The sequence below is a fragment of the Haplochromis burtoni genome, unplaced genomic scaffold, assembly GCF_018398535.1.
Source record: "Haplochromis burtoni strain Fernald_Lab_line unplaced genomic scaffold, NCSU_Asbu1 Contig_149, whole genome shotgun sequence".
Taxonomy (NCBI): Eukaryota; Metazoa; Chordata; class Actinopteri; order Cichliformes; family Cichlidae; genus Haplochromis; species Haplochromis burtoni.
Window position 1 is genome coordinate 1,301,958 of NW_024582510.1, and position 16,650 is coordinate 1,318,607.

The window sequence follows — 16,650 nt, forward strand, 5'->3', positions numbered from 1 at the left end:
TATGACTTATACTATAGCCTGTTTTCTGATATAAACATGTATTTTTTGATACTATAAAAAAAACACATATGTAAGCAATCGGATGCATTGTGCTGCTGATGAATCTTGATTATGTGTGTGTGTGTGTGTGTGTGTGTGTGTGTGCGCGCGCGCGCGCGCGCGCGCGCGGCAGTCGAGCGCTGTTAGGAGGAGTCTGTGTCGGAGGGGGGCGGTGTGTGCCGAGCCGCTCCGTGAGCTCACTGGCTGCTCTGTCTCTAATGTGTGAGAGTCCTCTTAGAGGTCTGGCCACCGCGACCGACGTTTGGTCATTAGGTGACTGAAGCTCGCAGTGTGCGGACACTCCAGCACCGCCTTCAGTCCGACCCCGGGACCGGGAGAAGTCAGACAGAGGAGACTTTACGCACAGCTCTGCTGAGAAGATGGAATGCATTGAAAGGACTCCGACTCTGTGAAAGTTTGGGTTTTTCTCGTGGAAAAGCAAATTACAGACAATTAATCGGAATGCAGTCACGCTTCACATTCGCCTTCTTTTGAGGTGCAGCAGAGGATGACACCTGCACCACACTTGGCATCTTTGAATAGTAGGTCAAAGCTTCTGCGAGAGTGACTTTCTGCCTCTCATTCTGCACTCACATCACAGTCCCGCTCGCTCTGGTCCTTGGTTATTTTCTGCAGCTGCAGAATCAGTGCATGTGTTGCGCTCCTATAGCCTATGTCTTCATCTTTGCACCGTCGCGGACTGCGGCAGGAACGCACAAGCGGGCAATCATCTCGTACCTGGACTGCGCGTAAACGCAGGTGAGCTGCTCTGAGGACAGTCATGTACATTTCTGGTTCTGCTGTCACATTTTTCATCTCTTTGAACCAAAGAGAAGGTTTAAAGCAAGGAATAGCCAGATGTAGCTCTGTAAACAGCCTGAAGTGCATGCTGTGCTCACTGTGCTATATTCACCATGTTGGTTCAAGCATTTGCTGATTAAGAGAGGAATCCCTTTAATAGTTTAAAATCCAGGAATCTGGAGGGAGATTAAATTAGACTGGTGGTTAACCCCTTATAGACCAGTTTATCCTGTGAGCTTTTTGCCCTAAAGGGTTGAAACAAATGGTGTTAATCCACATTGACTAAATATGTTAAACGTTAAATAAGCGTTGCACCAGCAGTTTCAATTAGCTCCCCAGAGATGTTTAGTCTCAGTGAATTTTTATCCCAAAATGGTTTAATTACTGCAAAAAATCATGATGTTTACCCAACATTTCCAGGATGTTGGAGGCGCTTTTGGGATCTCCTCTGAAATTCAATGCACAGTTGAGTCCTTTTTTGGCTGCACAAGATGAGTTTAAAGAGGTTACAGTCAGCCACCGGGTCATTTGGCAGTAGATGATGTGTTTGTGGGATTAGTTGGCTTTGTTTACGTTCGCTCTACTTTGCATTAGATTAAACTCTTTCCTTTTTTTTCCTCTGTCATTCAGCACTCTCTGACATGCCTGCACTACTCACCTCTTCATGAGATCACACCTCCTGGATATTTAGAATAAAAGAAAAGGAAAAACTTCCTCCTCATCACCAGTGAGGCAGTATAATCTGTGAAGCACTGACTGACTCACCATGGGCACCGTACTATCGTTATCACCCAGCTCTCGCAAATCAGGCTACTATGACAACCGTCCCGGCTCTCTCAGCCACTACCCGAGCCTCAGCAGCCGCTCCCTCAACAGCCAAAAAGACCGCGGGCTAAAGAGGGGCCAGTCCATCTTCCTCCCAGCACTCACATGGAAGAGACTTGTGGCCTCTACAAAGAAGAAGGGCAACTCAAAGAAAGGCTCTGGTGGCCCGGTGGCCCTCGGGGATCCTCTGAATAACAACAACAACATTAACATCTACCAGAAGGATCCCGTGCTGCACCTCAACCGTGAGAATGTGAAGAAGTCGCTGTCATGTGCCAACCTGTCCAGCTACGAGGGCCCAGCCGGTCTGGGTCTGGGGCTCGGCTACGGACTGGGGATGGGTCAGGGACATGGATATGGCTACACCAAATCCCAGCAGCTTTCCTCTGTGAAAAAAGTCCCCCAGGGCACGGTGACCTCGTCTCCGAAGCGCGTCATCGTCCAGGCCTCCACCAGCGAGCTCCTCCGCTGTTTGGGGGAGTTCCTGTGCTGTCGCTGCTACCGCCTGAAGCATCTGTCTCCGGCCGATCCGGTGCTCTGGCTGCGGGCTGTGGACCGCTCGCTGCTGCTGCAGGGCTGGCAGGACCAGGCCTTCGTTACTCCGGCCAACGTGGTCTTCGTCTACATGCTGTGCCGAGACGTAGTGGATGGTGATCTAGTGGCGTCGGAGCACGAGCTGCAGGCCATCCTGCTCACCTGCCTCTACCTGTCCTACTCCTACATGGGCAATGAGATCTCATACCCTCTTAAGCCCTTCCTGGTAGAGGCGGGCAAGGAGGCCTTCTGGGACCGCTGCCTCGCCATCATCGACGCCACAAGCTCCAAGATGCTGCGCATCAATGCAGACCCGCACTTTTTCACACAAGTATTTGCTGAACTCAAGAGCGAAGGAGGCTGCGGCCCTCAGGATTATAGCCGGGTGCTTGATCGGTGAGCACCCATCCTCGCTGACCACATGCCTTTGTGTACACTCATGCACTCGTACACACACACACACACACACACATAATTGTCATGCAGATTGCTCCACCCCTTTTTCTTCTATGAAGGCCTATCTTAAAAGAATTACACAGAAGTATTGAATCATTGCATTTGTGCTTGTTGCCATTGTCCCATCCGTCCACAGATAACTGGTTGAGTGGGGCTTACAGCTGTTTGTGAGTTTACTTTAACCATTTGGTCCACCTGCTCCCTTCTGTGTCTGGTCCCAGTCGTCCCAGCTACTCCTCTGTATCTGCACAGCCTCACCTTAACATTATCAATCTGTATGCACAAGGCAAGGAGATGCCATCACCTTACGCAAAGCACGTTTTTTTTTCCAATAGTGACAGAAGAGAAAATAGGGCTCAGACAACATAGTCCACATGAAAATTTCATGGATAATACAAAGCAACATCTTGACATCCTCCGCCGTCTCAAGTGCCCGCGGTTCAGACTGACGGGAACAGCTGAGACGTCCATGTTTGCTCAGTAAAACAAAACGAACAGGCAGTGTGTTTTTGTGGAGCCTTTTGAGGGAACACTTGCTGTTTGTTTTTCCCTTCACTCACTCAAACCTGCCAGCGGCTCTTCCGTGTGTTAAAGTCTCATTTAACCCTGAGGAGGAAGCCGAACATGCATTTACCGTGGGCATGTTTGGTGCGAGCGCATGCATGGCTGTGCGCGCAGGCATCGTGCGCTGGACGGCAGCCAAGGTCATCAGCTGTTTACCCCATCCTTTGTTCCCTGCATCTTGTTGACAGGGCACCCACAGCCGTGGTATTAATGAGATTAGCTGATTACTGCTGCCCCTCCCCTACGTCAACCTCTCCCCCTTCTTGTCCGGTCGGCAGCCCTGCAGACCTTCAGTGGCTAATCCAGCCCAGGCAGGACTGGGCAGGACTATAGACACACACACATTAAAATGCTTTGCTGTGTGTGCTTTATTCTCCGTGCTGCGTGAATGTGTGACACACGTGTGCAGCTTGGGGTCCAAGGTGGAGGCAGGAAATCTTTCCAGAGGCCATCCAGGCAGAAATGACAGACGAAAGCCGTTTGTTATTGCTGCTTCTGAATTTGTCCCACTTTCTCATCCCTCACCTGCGCATCCTCATCTGCCATCAACAGGCTCTCAGGAACTGGGAGTTCATTTCTCTCATGTTCCTCCCTCCGCTCGACTATTCCCTTGAATGAAGCCATTGGCATTTGTGCTTCAGTGGCTTTAATCCCTGGTCCTCGTGTGTTTTACTGTGCATGTCAGTGATGGGTCACAGATGAGCTCCAAGTTCATCGTTTTTAGATTTTAAGGGCTTATCAACTGCATTTGAACCACTGTAGTCATAAGAAGATTTGGTTCTACAGTAATTTATATTTGGTGGCTTTTTATTTTTTTCTGGGAGCTCTCTCTTCTTTCACATGCATGCAGGGGAAGCCAGAGGAAGGGAGAGCAGCTGCAAGACCCAGCTGAGAACAGAGCAGGCATCAGCGGCAGCAGACGTGATATTTATTAAGTCAGACACAGCATGGAAGGACGAGCTGGGGTGGAAGTGGGTTGCAAAGTGACTTGCCCTGTATGAGATAGCAAGTTGGCTCTGTAGAAGGGTATCGGCTGAGCAATCAGCTGATCTGGGCAGGCGTCAAAATCAGCTAATCTGCCAAGATTGCGGCTGAGCTTGACTTCATGGCCACCGTGAACTAGAGCTACATCTTGTAATGCTGACAGCACAATAAAAGCTCGATTAAAGCCCAAATGTTCAAATTTTCAGAAAAACGCTAGACGTATGGATTCTTTTAGATTTTTTAATCAAGGTTGATAAACTCACATATTTAAAGGGTTTGGGGGAGAAAAATGAAGAGGCTTCCCAACTTATTTTGGGCTTATGCTCCTTTAAAAACTAAATGTGTTTCTGTGACTCATCACTGATGCATATGTTGTCTAATTGTAAAACTTGTTTTTAAAAGAAAAATGTAAGTCATTACATTTTTCTTTTAAAGAAGGCAAATGTTTGTGGAAAAAAAGATATCTTTTTGTTCTCCTCCTCTTTTAATCACCTCAAGATCCTTCAGAGTCTTTCCTGTGACCCTTATTTTGGGTTCTTGAGGGGGTTTATGATGAATTTGAACCAAGAAGCTGTTTAAAACATAAAAATTTCCTATTGTGTGAAGTGGAAATGCCTTAATATTATTGTAGCAGGGCATCTGGAGGTTTTGGTGCTCCACCTCCCTTCTCCACGTGGCAATCACTTTGGTGTGATGCTTCGCTATATTCTCGGCCACAAGGTCGTACGATACACGAGCATCTTCTAATCCTGCAGCCCAATCAAACAGATAGAGGGAACCCAGGATGAAAACATGGAGAAATAAGCAAACAATTCCCCTCGAGTGAAGCCTTCAAGCCCAGCTCTGACAAAGTGAAGGCTGCCCCACCGCCTACTCCAGCTCATCCAAGCTTACTGGAGTTGAGCCTCCCTGCTCTCCTGAGGGGTCTCGCATGAGCTCACGCCAGCCTGAGAGGAGCGACTGTGGTGAGTCACGCTCGGAGAGTCGAGTAGTGAAACATCGCTTTCTCTACAGCATTGACCAGCAGCCATTTTGGACTTGTAGGTCAGCGCAGCTCTCTCTGCGGCCTGGTTTCGTCTCTAACAAGGACACTTGTGTCTTAACTCACCCCCTCCTGCCTCTCCCCTCCCTACACACACTCAGCTGTTGTTCCCTGCCTGTTTCATTAGATTTGACACCCCGCACCCGCCAGCCATTGTCAGGACGAGGAAGGGCAGAATGGGCCAGTTTGTTGGCACCGGCTTGGTTTGTGTTTGCGTGTGCATGCAGGTCAAAGTTAAGGGCAACATCTGCTTCCACCATGCAGCTCGTGCAGACCTGGGTGATAATTAAATCATCTCATTGACATGAGCAAGAAATGAGGAGTAGAGGAGCACATCGCGACCCTTTTCTTTTAATGAAAAAGGCCTTTTCCTTACACGTGGCCTATTCTTCACTCTCTGTAGCAGCACAGACACAGCACAGAACCACGATTATATCAGCCTGATCGTTAGAATTTGACCCTAAACAAAAAGGCAACACCTCCCCCGCCCCTTTTTTCAGCACATCTGTCCAATCAGTCGGCAGCTGGACTGTATAGCTGTTCCTTAACTAACTCGCTTTTTAGCTGGAACTGTAATTCTGTTTTATCCAATCAAAACCCCCCGATATGCGTCCCGAGCGGATTCTTGCTTCTGACTGACGGCGGACACACGATGCCTGTGATTTAACCGTGATAAAACACGACATTTAGTGCAGTTTGGACCTCGCTCTGTAGATGGGACCTCCGTCTGGGACTTTGGCAACTGAGAGTTGCAGAATATTTCAGGTGGCTCTTTGCAGGAGGCTTTGGCTGTTTGTGAACAATGTTACAAAAGACTTAAAAGATAAGTCTGGTATTGTTCTTTATTTTTCTTACTGTCAACAAGCATCAGACTGGGTTTTTACGTTTTCAGACTTGTCTGCAAGCTGGTTCTGACTGAAGACGGGATGTGAATGTATACTTTTATTTTATGAAAAAGGGGTGGGCACTTTAGTTTATAGAAAACATCAATGACACAGGAGGAAATTAGTTGGGGAATTTACAGCTGCAGGGTTCGAGTTAGAAAAACTACAGTGCCTATGTTCATTAAATTAAGCAGCATGTGTTTGTGTTTAAGCTGCTGCGTATCAATAATTATTTGATCTGTTGACACTAAGAAATCTGGAAAGTACATCACTGCTTATCCTTTAAGCTGCCACAGCTCTGTGAGCTGTGTTATTTCAGTGCTGCTGTAGGTTGGTGTGTCATTTCAATGGCACGCCTTAGACTGATGATGTAAATACCAGGATGTGTAACAAAAAGAGCTGTTAAGAATGAAAAAATGAACAAAAACAAATAGTGTTGCTGTGTAGTAGCATGCATGCCAGCCAGGTAGTTTAGATATTTTTCTTTCTTTTTTTTTTAACTTCTGCTTTTGTTGGATATGTGTGATGTTTTAAATGAATTTCTATGGTAATTTAAAACTGGATCTCATTGGTTACAGGAAACACGATGTCGTCAGTATTAAAGTCTCTCATGGCTGCAGGTGTAACGATCAACATTATGCTCTGCTCATGTTCAGAAACACTAGAGACATTTAACGAAACAGAAAAGCTCGTTTTTCGAAAGTCCTGAAAGATCAAAGCGTGTCACGTGACTCACTCTCACACCAGGCTTCATTTGTCACTTCGCTAAGTTAGATGTGGTCATCTGGAGTCTTTTTTAAAACCCGAGCTCGCCCCTGTCTTGTTGCTAAATTCGTAAAGAACTGATCGAGTTAGAGGCTTTTCTCATCGATGCACCAGCTGGTGACACAAAGGCGTCCATTGTGCGTGCAGCAGTCGTCGCAGGCGGCTCCGGCTCGGCCTGCGTCCTCTGATGCAAAACAACACGTTAAAATTTCACCACAACTTCACTTTATTTCTGCGTCTTTTCCTGTGCCAGGAGTGGACAGATGTTAGTCCAGAGATAAATATGTGACTGTCCAGTCCATTTCCTCCTCCACCGCTGCTGCTGCTCCTGAGTTTCCATGGTTACTTTCCTCAGACATCTTTTATAACTGTCGCACCGAGATGAAGCAGCACCTCGAGCGACTTTTGTAAAGCCACTCAAGTGTGCGTCTCTCTAAAAGTGAAAATACTGTTGATGGGGAAAACTTGAAGAAAAATAAATGTGACTGTTTCATTTTTTTTTCTTTTTTTTGTTGTTTATTTCCTTTTTCATGATGATGACGATGATGATGTTTGCTATATTGATTATTTAATAAAGTATTGAGCTGAAATCCAAACCTGCTGCTTCCCATTTTCCACTTAAATAAACTGCCTTTGTCCTCCACACAGCACATGATGATATATTCTCCGCATTCAATCCAGCTAACTTAAGGCTGGCTGTAAATTCATGTGGGACATAAGAAAAAAACTTAATGCACAAACACACAATGGCGCCGCGCTGCAGATGGCCTTTTGGCTTCCTGTCAGTGAGGGCTGGGCTCCATCTGAGCCTTTCTCTGCACTCAGTTGCCACCCTTTCCTCTGTTACCACAGGTGGAATTGCTGTGATGTGAAGCTGCCTCTGCTCTCCTCCGAGTGCGATGAGAAGATTTTTATACGACATGAAAGAACAAAGTTGGTGCTGCAGAGCTGAGACGGCTTTGTTCTGCAAGCGTACACGAGTTTAAAATGAGAAACGCAGAGAGGAAAGCAGGTTTTGTGTTGCTGATTTAGTAGCTGTGGTCAGCAGAGCGTCTGCCTCGGGCTGCCTTCACACACACACACACACACACACACACACACACACACACACACACACACACACACACACACACACACACACACACACACACACCGATATCTCTACATCTTAGCTGCTTCTCTTCCCACAACTTTGCATTTTTCTAAAAATTTTTCTTAAAATTTTGATTCAGAAACTACAACATTTATTTCTTGTTATGTTTACATTACTTTAAAAGAAAAGGACTAAGAGTTTAGTTGCCAAACCTTTGGCAGTCGCAGGTCAATAGGGAAAAATGCACGTTCCCTCAATAGCTGGTGAGCGGATTGTTGTTTCTTGGTGATGGTTGCTGCACAAAAAACCCCTGTGTGATTGTTTTGGTTGCTCGAAGAATGCTTCCATCGCCTGGAGTTTGCAGCGAAGACTACCAAGTGATAGTGAAACTTAAAACAGTGCGATTAAGATCAGAAACGGTAAGACTCGTGTTGTTCTCTGAGGCTCGCTGGACATGGGAGCTCAGTCTTTAATGTATTCTACAGATGTGTGGTGAAGGATTCCTCTGCTTCTGCATCACTGTGTGGCATGGCAGAAAATAAGTCTTTGCTGACGATCGGTCCAACACCACCACCATCAACTCCAGCAGATGCAGGAAAAGTGTCTTCTGCATCTTGAAAGACCTTACTCACCCAGCACACACATTGTTTGTTTCACTTCCCTCAGGCAGGAGGCCGTGGAGCATCAACAGCAGGACCCCCAGACTGAGGAGGACCTTCTTCCCTGAGGCTGTAAGACTGCTGACCTCGGGTGGTGCTCTGTAGTCTGCTGCTACAAGCTAAAGATGACAGGCATGAGAAACCACTTGAGTCTTCACACTAGTCACGGCACTTTCTTTGAAACTTGTAAACTGTCACACTGTCATTTTATTATTGATAGTTAATTCACGTGGCTATGATGCTTCTTTGGTCCCAAATAAAAGCCAAGAAGGTTAGATTAGATTAGATTAGATTAGATAGAACTTTATTAATCCCTCGGGTGGGTTCCTCTGGGAAATTCGATTTCCAAAAAAGCACAGCACCGACAGAAGTTACAGAGTTACAGAATATTATATATATATATATACACACACACACACACACACACACACACATATATATAAATACAGAGACAATATAAATAAAATATACGAAGGGGATAAATAGAATTTAAAATATAATAGAAATTTATGCAAAAATGAGGACTGAAAACAAATGTGGGAACATGCCATGTTCTGTGAATGCACATGTTGGAATGACAATAAAACCCCCTGAATACAGCTTTTAAGGCCTTTACACACTGGAAGCGTCCGTGTGATTATTTTGTACAATAAAACATTTTTCAGACTCACCAATCCTAAATGCAACCCTCCACACCGACCAACTAATTTCCTTGGATGAGTTTATTTAGTTATTTTTTCAAACCAATTTTTCAGATCCGAATAAATAGATCTGACCAGTCAGACCACAGCATTTGGCAACAATACACCCATAGCTCAAAACACGCACTGGTACTGAACATACAATGATATGAAAATAGTGAAATAACACTAGTTTATGTCAAACGCTCGGTGTAATGGCCTTTTCTTTGATCTCCTCACTGTGTGACTGATTAGACAAGCTGGCATCTCTCATGCAAACTACAGGCAATCGGGTAGCGACTGGAGAGGTTTCTGGCACAGCACCGTACCTTGTGACTAATTTCACCTAGCAACTGCCGGAAACCACTCCCCAACCTGTTGGTAGAACACACATTTCTCCATAGCAACGGGTGGTAACCAAGGAGTTGCAGACCAGACTCTAAGCCTTTGTGACTGAGGTCTTTCCTTTGCTATTCCTTTTACAGTGAGTCCAAACGTCTGCCATGAAAATAAAACCCTACATTTTTTTACTTTAAAGCTTTTAAATGTCCCAGAGGAGACGTTTGCTAACAGGTGGCTAAATGAGCGTGGCACCGTTATGGCTCGCTCATTAGCAGATACTTTATTGTGTGTTTAATCCACGTTCTTACTTTTTACCAAAGCTAGAAATGGTTAAGTGCTTCTTAACAAACACATGGGTTTTCCTTTTAAATGCATATATTTAGCTTTTGTCATGTAACAGCTGTTCTCCATCTAACTATGACTGAGAAATGAGTTTACGGTGAAAGAAGCTTACTTGGCGCGGCACTATGTCACCCTGTCGATGATACTAGAAAATGATTATTTAAATGCCATTTATTATCTCTTCACAATGCGAGGGTGAGAGGGCAGTCGGGGAAAACTACACAGCGGTGGTCAGTGGCCGGCACGGGGGACCCCTCATAGGGCAAAGAGGTGAGGGAGGTGAGGCCTGGGTGCTTTAAAAAGAAAAAAAGGAAGAAGACAGATGAGACGAGATGGAGAGGATTCGCTGCAGATGGCTACCGCGGCCTGACCGAGTCCTTTCCAGCTTTCTCCTGTCCTCGGAGGACACAAATCACCAGCTCTCTGCCTCCCGGTGTCACTCTTCTATAGAGCCTCTGAGCTCCCTGTGGCTTTTCAAAGCCTCGGCTGCTGTTCACTGACTTTTATCGGTCCTCTGGGAACCAACATGCACCAAAACCCTGCTGCCATTCTTCCCATAGATGGTCTCCAAAGACATTATCTGTCTGAGCTGTGCTGCACTTTTCTGCCTCAGTCCCTGCTTTAAGTACATATTTAAAAAAGAAAACATGTTCAGGTGTTAATACGAAGAGCAAAACAGTTGCTTTCCAAACTGTATATTCAGCATATTCAGCTATTGGCAAGCAAGGGCAAGGAGCATATTACTGGGTAATTAGGTCACATTAGTGTGTGGTGGTCATAATAATAAAACCCTGTTTACAAGAACAAGCATATCCTCTGTGGCGGCTATATCAGTTATGTCTACTCTACACTAATGTTAGACACAGGGGTCATTTCCAACGCTCAATGCCGTGTTCACGTCATAGTGTAATTACCAATTTACCACTTATAAACAGCACTGGCGTCAACACTAATTAATACTGAATGGGGAGGCTGTTTGTTTAGTGTTTAAATAAGCCAACTCACTCATTATTTCCTGCTAATGGTCAAATGGACAAAATGACATGAAACAGTTCTGGTGCACATGTAGGACTAGGACTAACTGGCACTAGATTGCAGTACGAGAACAGAACATCCTTTATTTCCAAGCCTTCTGCACATAACATGAACTACCGAGGGACATCTTTTGCCCTTGACTGTTAGCTTTAGAGTAGCTATCCGTATATAAGGCAGCTTGCTTTGAGTGGGCACTCAAAGTGCTTTTTACTCAAAGCCTCATTCACCCAATTACACACACATTCATATACTTTTTTGTATACCTAACTGCCTCGTCTAAGGATGCAATCACAGGCGACTTGAGGTTCATTATCTTGCCCAAGGATACGTCGACATGTAAACTGGAGTAGTTAGAGAATCATTCCACCGACCTTTCCCTGTACCTTCTGAGCCACAGCCACCCTAACTCAATCAATGCAAGCCTGTGATCCGCTCTCACTGGGAATTCCTCAATCATGGGAAATAACTGTAATCTCAAATCCCACTGGATTCCTACTGTAGAATGGAAATTCTTTTGTGTCCATTAAAATGATCAGAGTGGCTGTTCTTCTAGGTGTTGCAATAAAGTTTGAAGTCCAGACATCCGTAAAGAAATAGGATATATGAGGTTTAGAGGCAGGAATAGAAATTGGCAGTAAGTGTTCTGACTTAAATAAACAAAACAACCCCCCAGAACAGCGCTGCTATTATTTTGGATGAATAAAGATGGAAAAGGAAATAGCAGTGACATTTGGAGGTTAGCAAAGCGGAGCTAGTTGATGTAAAATCACCGTGTGGCATGCTACAGCGCTACGGTTAAGCTAATATAAACACATTAGCAGACCTAGAATGGCTAAACTGCTTTCAGTGCAAGGTCCATGGTGCAACCAAGAGAACATCTGCAATGACCCCATCCACAAGACGAGGTTAGTCATTAATGCTACAGTCACAACAGCAGTCAGAGCCAAAATTATTGCGACTTTGTGCAACAAATTCCATCGTATTTGCACTGTTGGTGACTTCTAGAATATTTTTTAACTGGATTAGATGACAAATAAGACTGACTGTGTGGTAGTATGTGTCCAAAAAGTATGTACTTCACTTCTGTTAAATAAAACTTTTGTCCTCTGGTAAAATTCTGAGGCTAGACCTTACTTGGAGCCAGTTTGATGCAGCTTGTTGGCTTATGTCCCAGAGCGGGATGAAGCACTTATCCAGTAAAATTCTAGTCTGTTACTTTGGATTCCACTTTTATCCAAACACGGCACCTTCGAAACCAGAGGGTGACATCATGGTTGCCATGTCCGTATTTTATATACAGTATGTGAACTGCCTTTATACTGCATATTATCAACAAGCACACCACTTAAAGTTGCTTTGTCTGCTTTGACCACGTATTTTTCAGTTTGAGACATGTCAGTCTCAATACAAAGAGTACTAAAAATAAAGCTTTGCACTGCAGACCTGACCCTGTCTGGTGATGTTCAACACGAACACCTGCTTCTTCACTATCGATGCACCATTCAAGAAAGTCAGTGTAAGAAAAAAAAGCAACAGTTTAAGAAGAAGATTTTCTTCATATTGAACCTTTGCAAGCTACCCAAACAACATAAAATGTGACTCTTTTTCCCTGTGTTTGGTCGCTGTGGTTTATCAAACGTTTCCTGATTAGTAAGCATTTGGGCTGATGGCATACTGGCTCAGAGCGAGCCAAAGTAAAAACCAATCTCCCCCCTCATGTTACTGTAATCTGCAGCATGTGACCTCCTCTGACGGAGGGATGCTGGAAAACCTGCAGGGCTCACCAAACCAGTGGCTGCTCTGCACTGAGAGGATTTAAGGGGAAAAAACACAGCAGCTCTGGGACACGTTATATTCCCACTGGTAAATCCTCTCCAACTCATTACCAAATCCTCACTGCAGGGCTGCTAAGCTCTAAAGAGAGACAGACCAGGTGCCAGTCTTTTTGTAATGGAATTGCACGGCGGTTTAAGTGATTGCATCAACAATTGCCACCCCTGATAAATTAGATTAGACGTAGAAGAATCCTGTTTGCACACTGTTGCTGTAAGAAACCGAGAAACTTCATGATAATCCAAAGCAAACATCAGATGAAACGCTGTTAGCGTCGATCTACATTCTAACCACATGGCTGATTGCAGTATTGCATTTGTGCCAGCGAGATTGGGTTTTATTCACAGCGAGGAGAGATGTGATTGGAGCTGTCAGAAAGGAAAATGACTGCAAAAATGATGCCGAAGAAAAGCTTGGCAGCAGCAGCTGTGACTGTGATGGGGAAACAATTGGGAAAATAACTGTTGCATTTGTGCTAATGAAAAAGATGCCATTAAGCTAAACCCATCAAAAAGCAGGGGAAGCACTATGAATTTCAACTCTGCTTTTGTGAAAAAGATGTTGATTTGGTGAGGCAAAAATATGATCTGATAATTAACTGTTCATCTGTTCTGAAAACGTGTTTGCATGGATCGAAGATGCACGCGAAACACACTTAATAATCGGAGATGGAGAGGCTTCAAATGCTGCTCTAACACGTAATTGATAAATCACTGCTTTTACATGAATGATTAAAGGATTACACACAAACAAATGCAGCATATAATCTCTGTTTTCTAACATACAGCCGCCTCCAGCGAGTGATTGGTGGAGCTGTAACTGGGAGAAGAGCTGTGGTTTTCATCCAAGGGAGCGACAGCAGATTAACACAGAAACTCTGGAGGCCTTCGTTTGGCGCCGAAACACAGAGCTTTCACAGTAACACGCATGAGTCTGAGGCTCACGCTGAGGCGCTGCTCGTGGCATCTTGGTAAACAAATCTCGGTCAGTTGCCTGATCTTCCCTCTGCAGCTGTAGAGACCTTGGGATTCTCTCATTTTCTGAGACTCAAAGTCGAAATTAGATTTACAATGAACTTTGTTTTGCTACTAAATGCAATTTGCTGTGAAAATAGCAGCATGAGGGCAGAGGGCTGAGGTGTGCCGACGGCCGTGATTTCTGCTACATGCTTACTTTAATTTTTCTTTGATTATTGAGATCTCAATATAACGAGACGCGAAAGAAGAAGCTGCTGACTTCGGTCACCTAGTTAATAAAACCTGAGGGTCAAAAGTTCACAAGAGGTTCAGAGAAGAAACCAAAAAGACTCACTCATCACTCATTGAAGTGCTAAACACATTAATAAATAAATAATAATGATCCAGTGAAGTAATGTAGTATAATAGTTACTTTTACTTTGGGCATTTTAAGCATATTTTGATGCTAAACTTTTCTTACGTAGGATAATGACTTTTATTTAACAACCTAAGTGATTCTTTCACTACTTTTCATGTAATCTGTATTATGGCACATGAATGTGAAAATCATGCCTTGTGTTTTGTACAATATTTATTTGATTTGTTTTTATTTATTCCACTGAGAAATGGGCACTGAGCAAAACCACCTCGTAATAAAACTACACAAAAAGTTGCACCGTCACGAAGGTGTGTTGCTTCAGATAGCAGCGAGGCATGAAAAACAATCCAATTCCCCCAGTGTAACAAAGTCTTCAGTCAGGTAGGAACATGGCATTTTTTTTTGTCAGTTCCTTGAAGCATGATCTAAATTAACTTTAATTTCACTCGTCACAGGGAAGTAAAAACTGCATGTATAAAATTACCAGACAAAAACTAATTTAAATCAGTTTTAAAAAGCAGGTTTTTGCCCTCTAGAAGATATGCCTCTTCCATCTTTATTGTTTCCATGCCCCATGAACTTCTCTCTCTGTTATATATGTCTGGCTTTAATGCTTTTCAAACCCCCAAACACTATGAACCAGATATTTTATCTTTACAAGGCCTGAGTTATTAGTCGTTTTATTTAGCTGTTTTATTCTTTAGAACTTCTCACATACCTGTAGCTCCCATTTCCCAGAGGAAGATTATGTGTTTTAAACTTCCTCTGGATCGTTCACACGTTAATGTCACGTTGCAGTCATGCGAGAGTCATTACAGTTGCAAGAATAAAGGTGTGAATTGGCATCAAACCTCCTGAGACAGGATGTCAAGACAGCCTTGTAGTCCCAGCACCACTTTAAAGTGAAGAGAAAAAAAACAAGCAAGCTTTTGACTTTTTGATGTTTCACATTCACTAGCTGTTTAATTTGCAGTGTTCCCTAAATACACTTTAACAGTGCATTATTTATTTTTCGCTTAGTGATAGCTGAGCAGTGTGATCTGTTAACGTTTTTGGAAACAAGTTTGAAAGGCTCTTTCCACACATGAGGTCCAAACAGTTTGAACAGAATTAGGCTGGGATGTTTCCCACAGGTGTCCTCACTCACACGTGCCACACAGCAGGAAACGGTCCAGTTCAAACTATTCAAAATACTCCCCGTCTCTTGAGCTTATTTGAGTCTGCTTGGGTCCCAGTGGCGTAAATCTCATCATCGGCTACTGGCTGTTATCTTTATATGTTGCGTACCCTGAAAGCAGTTACATTGCTTTTCTGAGCTTCTGAGACAATGATGTGGGCAACAAATCATTGTCATTTATTTTATAAAGAACTCAGAAGCTTAAACACGGATTTAAATCAGAGGAAAGACATGCTTTTTCCAACTTCCACCCAATATTCAGAAGGTGTGAACATCCTGGTCCAGCATCACGGACGATTTTGGTGACTTTGGTGTAACTTACAGAGCTACAATATTTTCTCCTTCCACATTATGCAGATCCTACTCATGAAAAATACACACACACACATCTGTACTCTCAGAGTATTATGTAGCACTGAGATTTGGGGAATCACAGCAGGGTGTGCGTCAAAGAGCAGGAGTCACGGCGAGGGCAGGAGTAGGACATCACCGAGTCGCACTAACAGGTCACCGTGGAGACAGATAAAAACTGGCAGCACATCAGAGAATTAAGATCTCAGACTGTGAACAGAGACATGCACATATTTGCTCAGAGGGGGAAAAAACTACAAGTGGAGCAGTAACCGTATTTAAAACCTCACTAAAAGAAAGTGGAAGTTTTGTTGTGTTTGAAATGAAGCTTTTGCAATAAAACACTAAATCTAATTTTCCACATTAAAGTCTGCTTGTCCTTCTTTGGAAACCTGCTGCTAATCTCGGCTAAAGGCTACATTAGCTGCTACTAGCATAACACACCCGAATCTGCAGTTGCATTGAGAATAAGGAATAATAAAGGAATAAAAAAGTCCAAGGCTGTTTTAAATCCACTCTATAGTGGGCATGTATAAAAGAGGGACACTGTTATGTTTGTGCATCCATCCATGCAGGATGGACGTTTTAGCTTGTGAGGGCAGCAGTCAAAGCAGAGAAACCCAGATCTTCCTCTCCCCGCACCTCGCCTAGCTCATCTGAAGGGGATACCAAGGCATTCCCAAGCCAGCTGAGAGATATAATCCCTCCAGCATGCTCTGGGTCTTCCCCGGGGCAACTCCTGCTGGGATATGCTTGTAACATCTCTCCTAAGAGTACACCCGGGATGCATCTGTTCAAGGACCCAACACATGCGATGGTTGTGCTTACTGGTTTTCACTTTACTTATCAGTTGCACAGACAAAGACACAGTCAGTCCAGACCTCTGTCTCTCCCTTCTCCGCTCGTCTG

At 44.2% G+C, this 16,650-nt stretch overlaps 1 protein-coding gene across 1 annotated transcript; it reads left to right on the forward strand.

The window, feature by feature from the left end:
* Positions 1 to 225: 225 nt before the first annotated feature.
* On the forward strand, positions 226 to 8,936 carry si:dkeyp-92c9.2 (uncharacterized protein LOC571482 homolog). The gene is made up of 3 exons (XM_005942661.3): positions 226 to 798; positions 1,471 to 2,595; positions 8,654 to 8,936. The coding sequence occupies exons 2-3, from the start codon at positions 1,607 to 1,609 to the stop codon at positions 8,712 to 8,714; spliced, it is 1,050 nt and encodes a 349-aa protein (XP_005942723.1). The 5' UTR covers positions 226 to 798; positions 1,471 to 1,606; the 3' UTR covers positions 8,715 to 8,936.
* Positions 8,937 to 16,650: the final 7,714 nt, after the last annotated feature.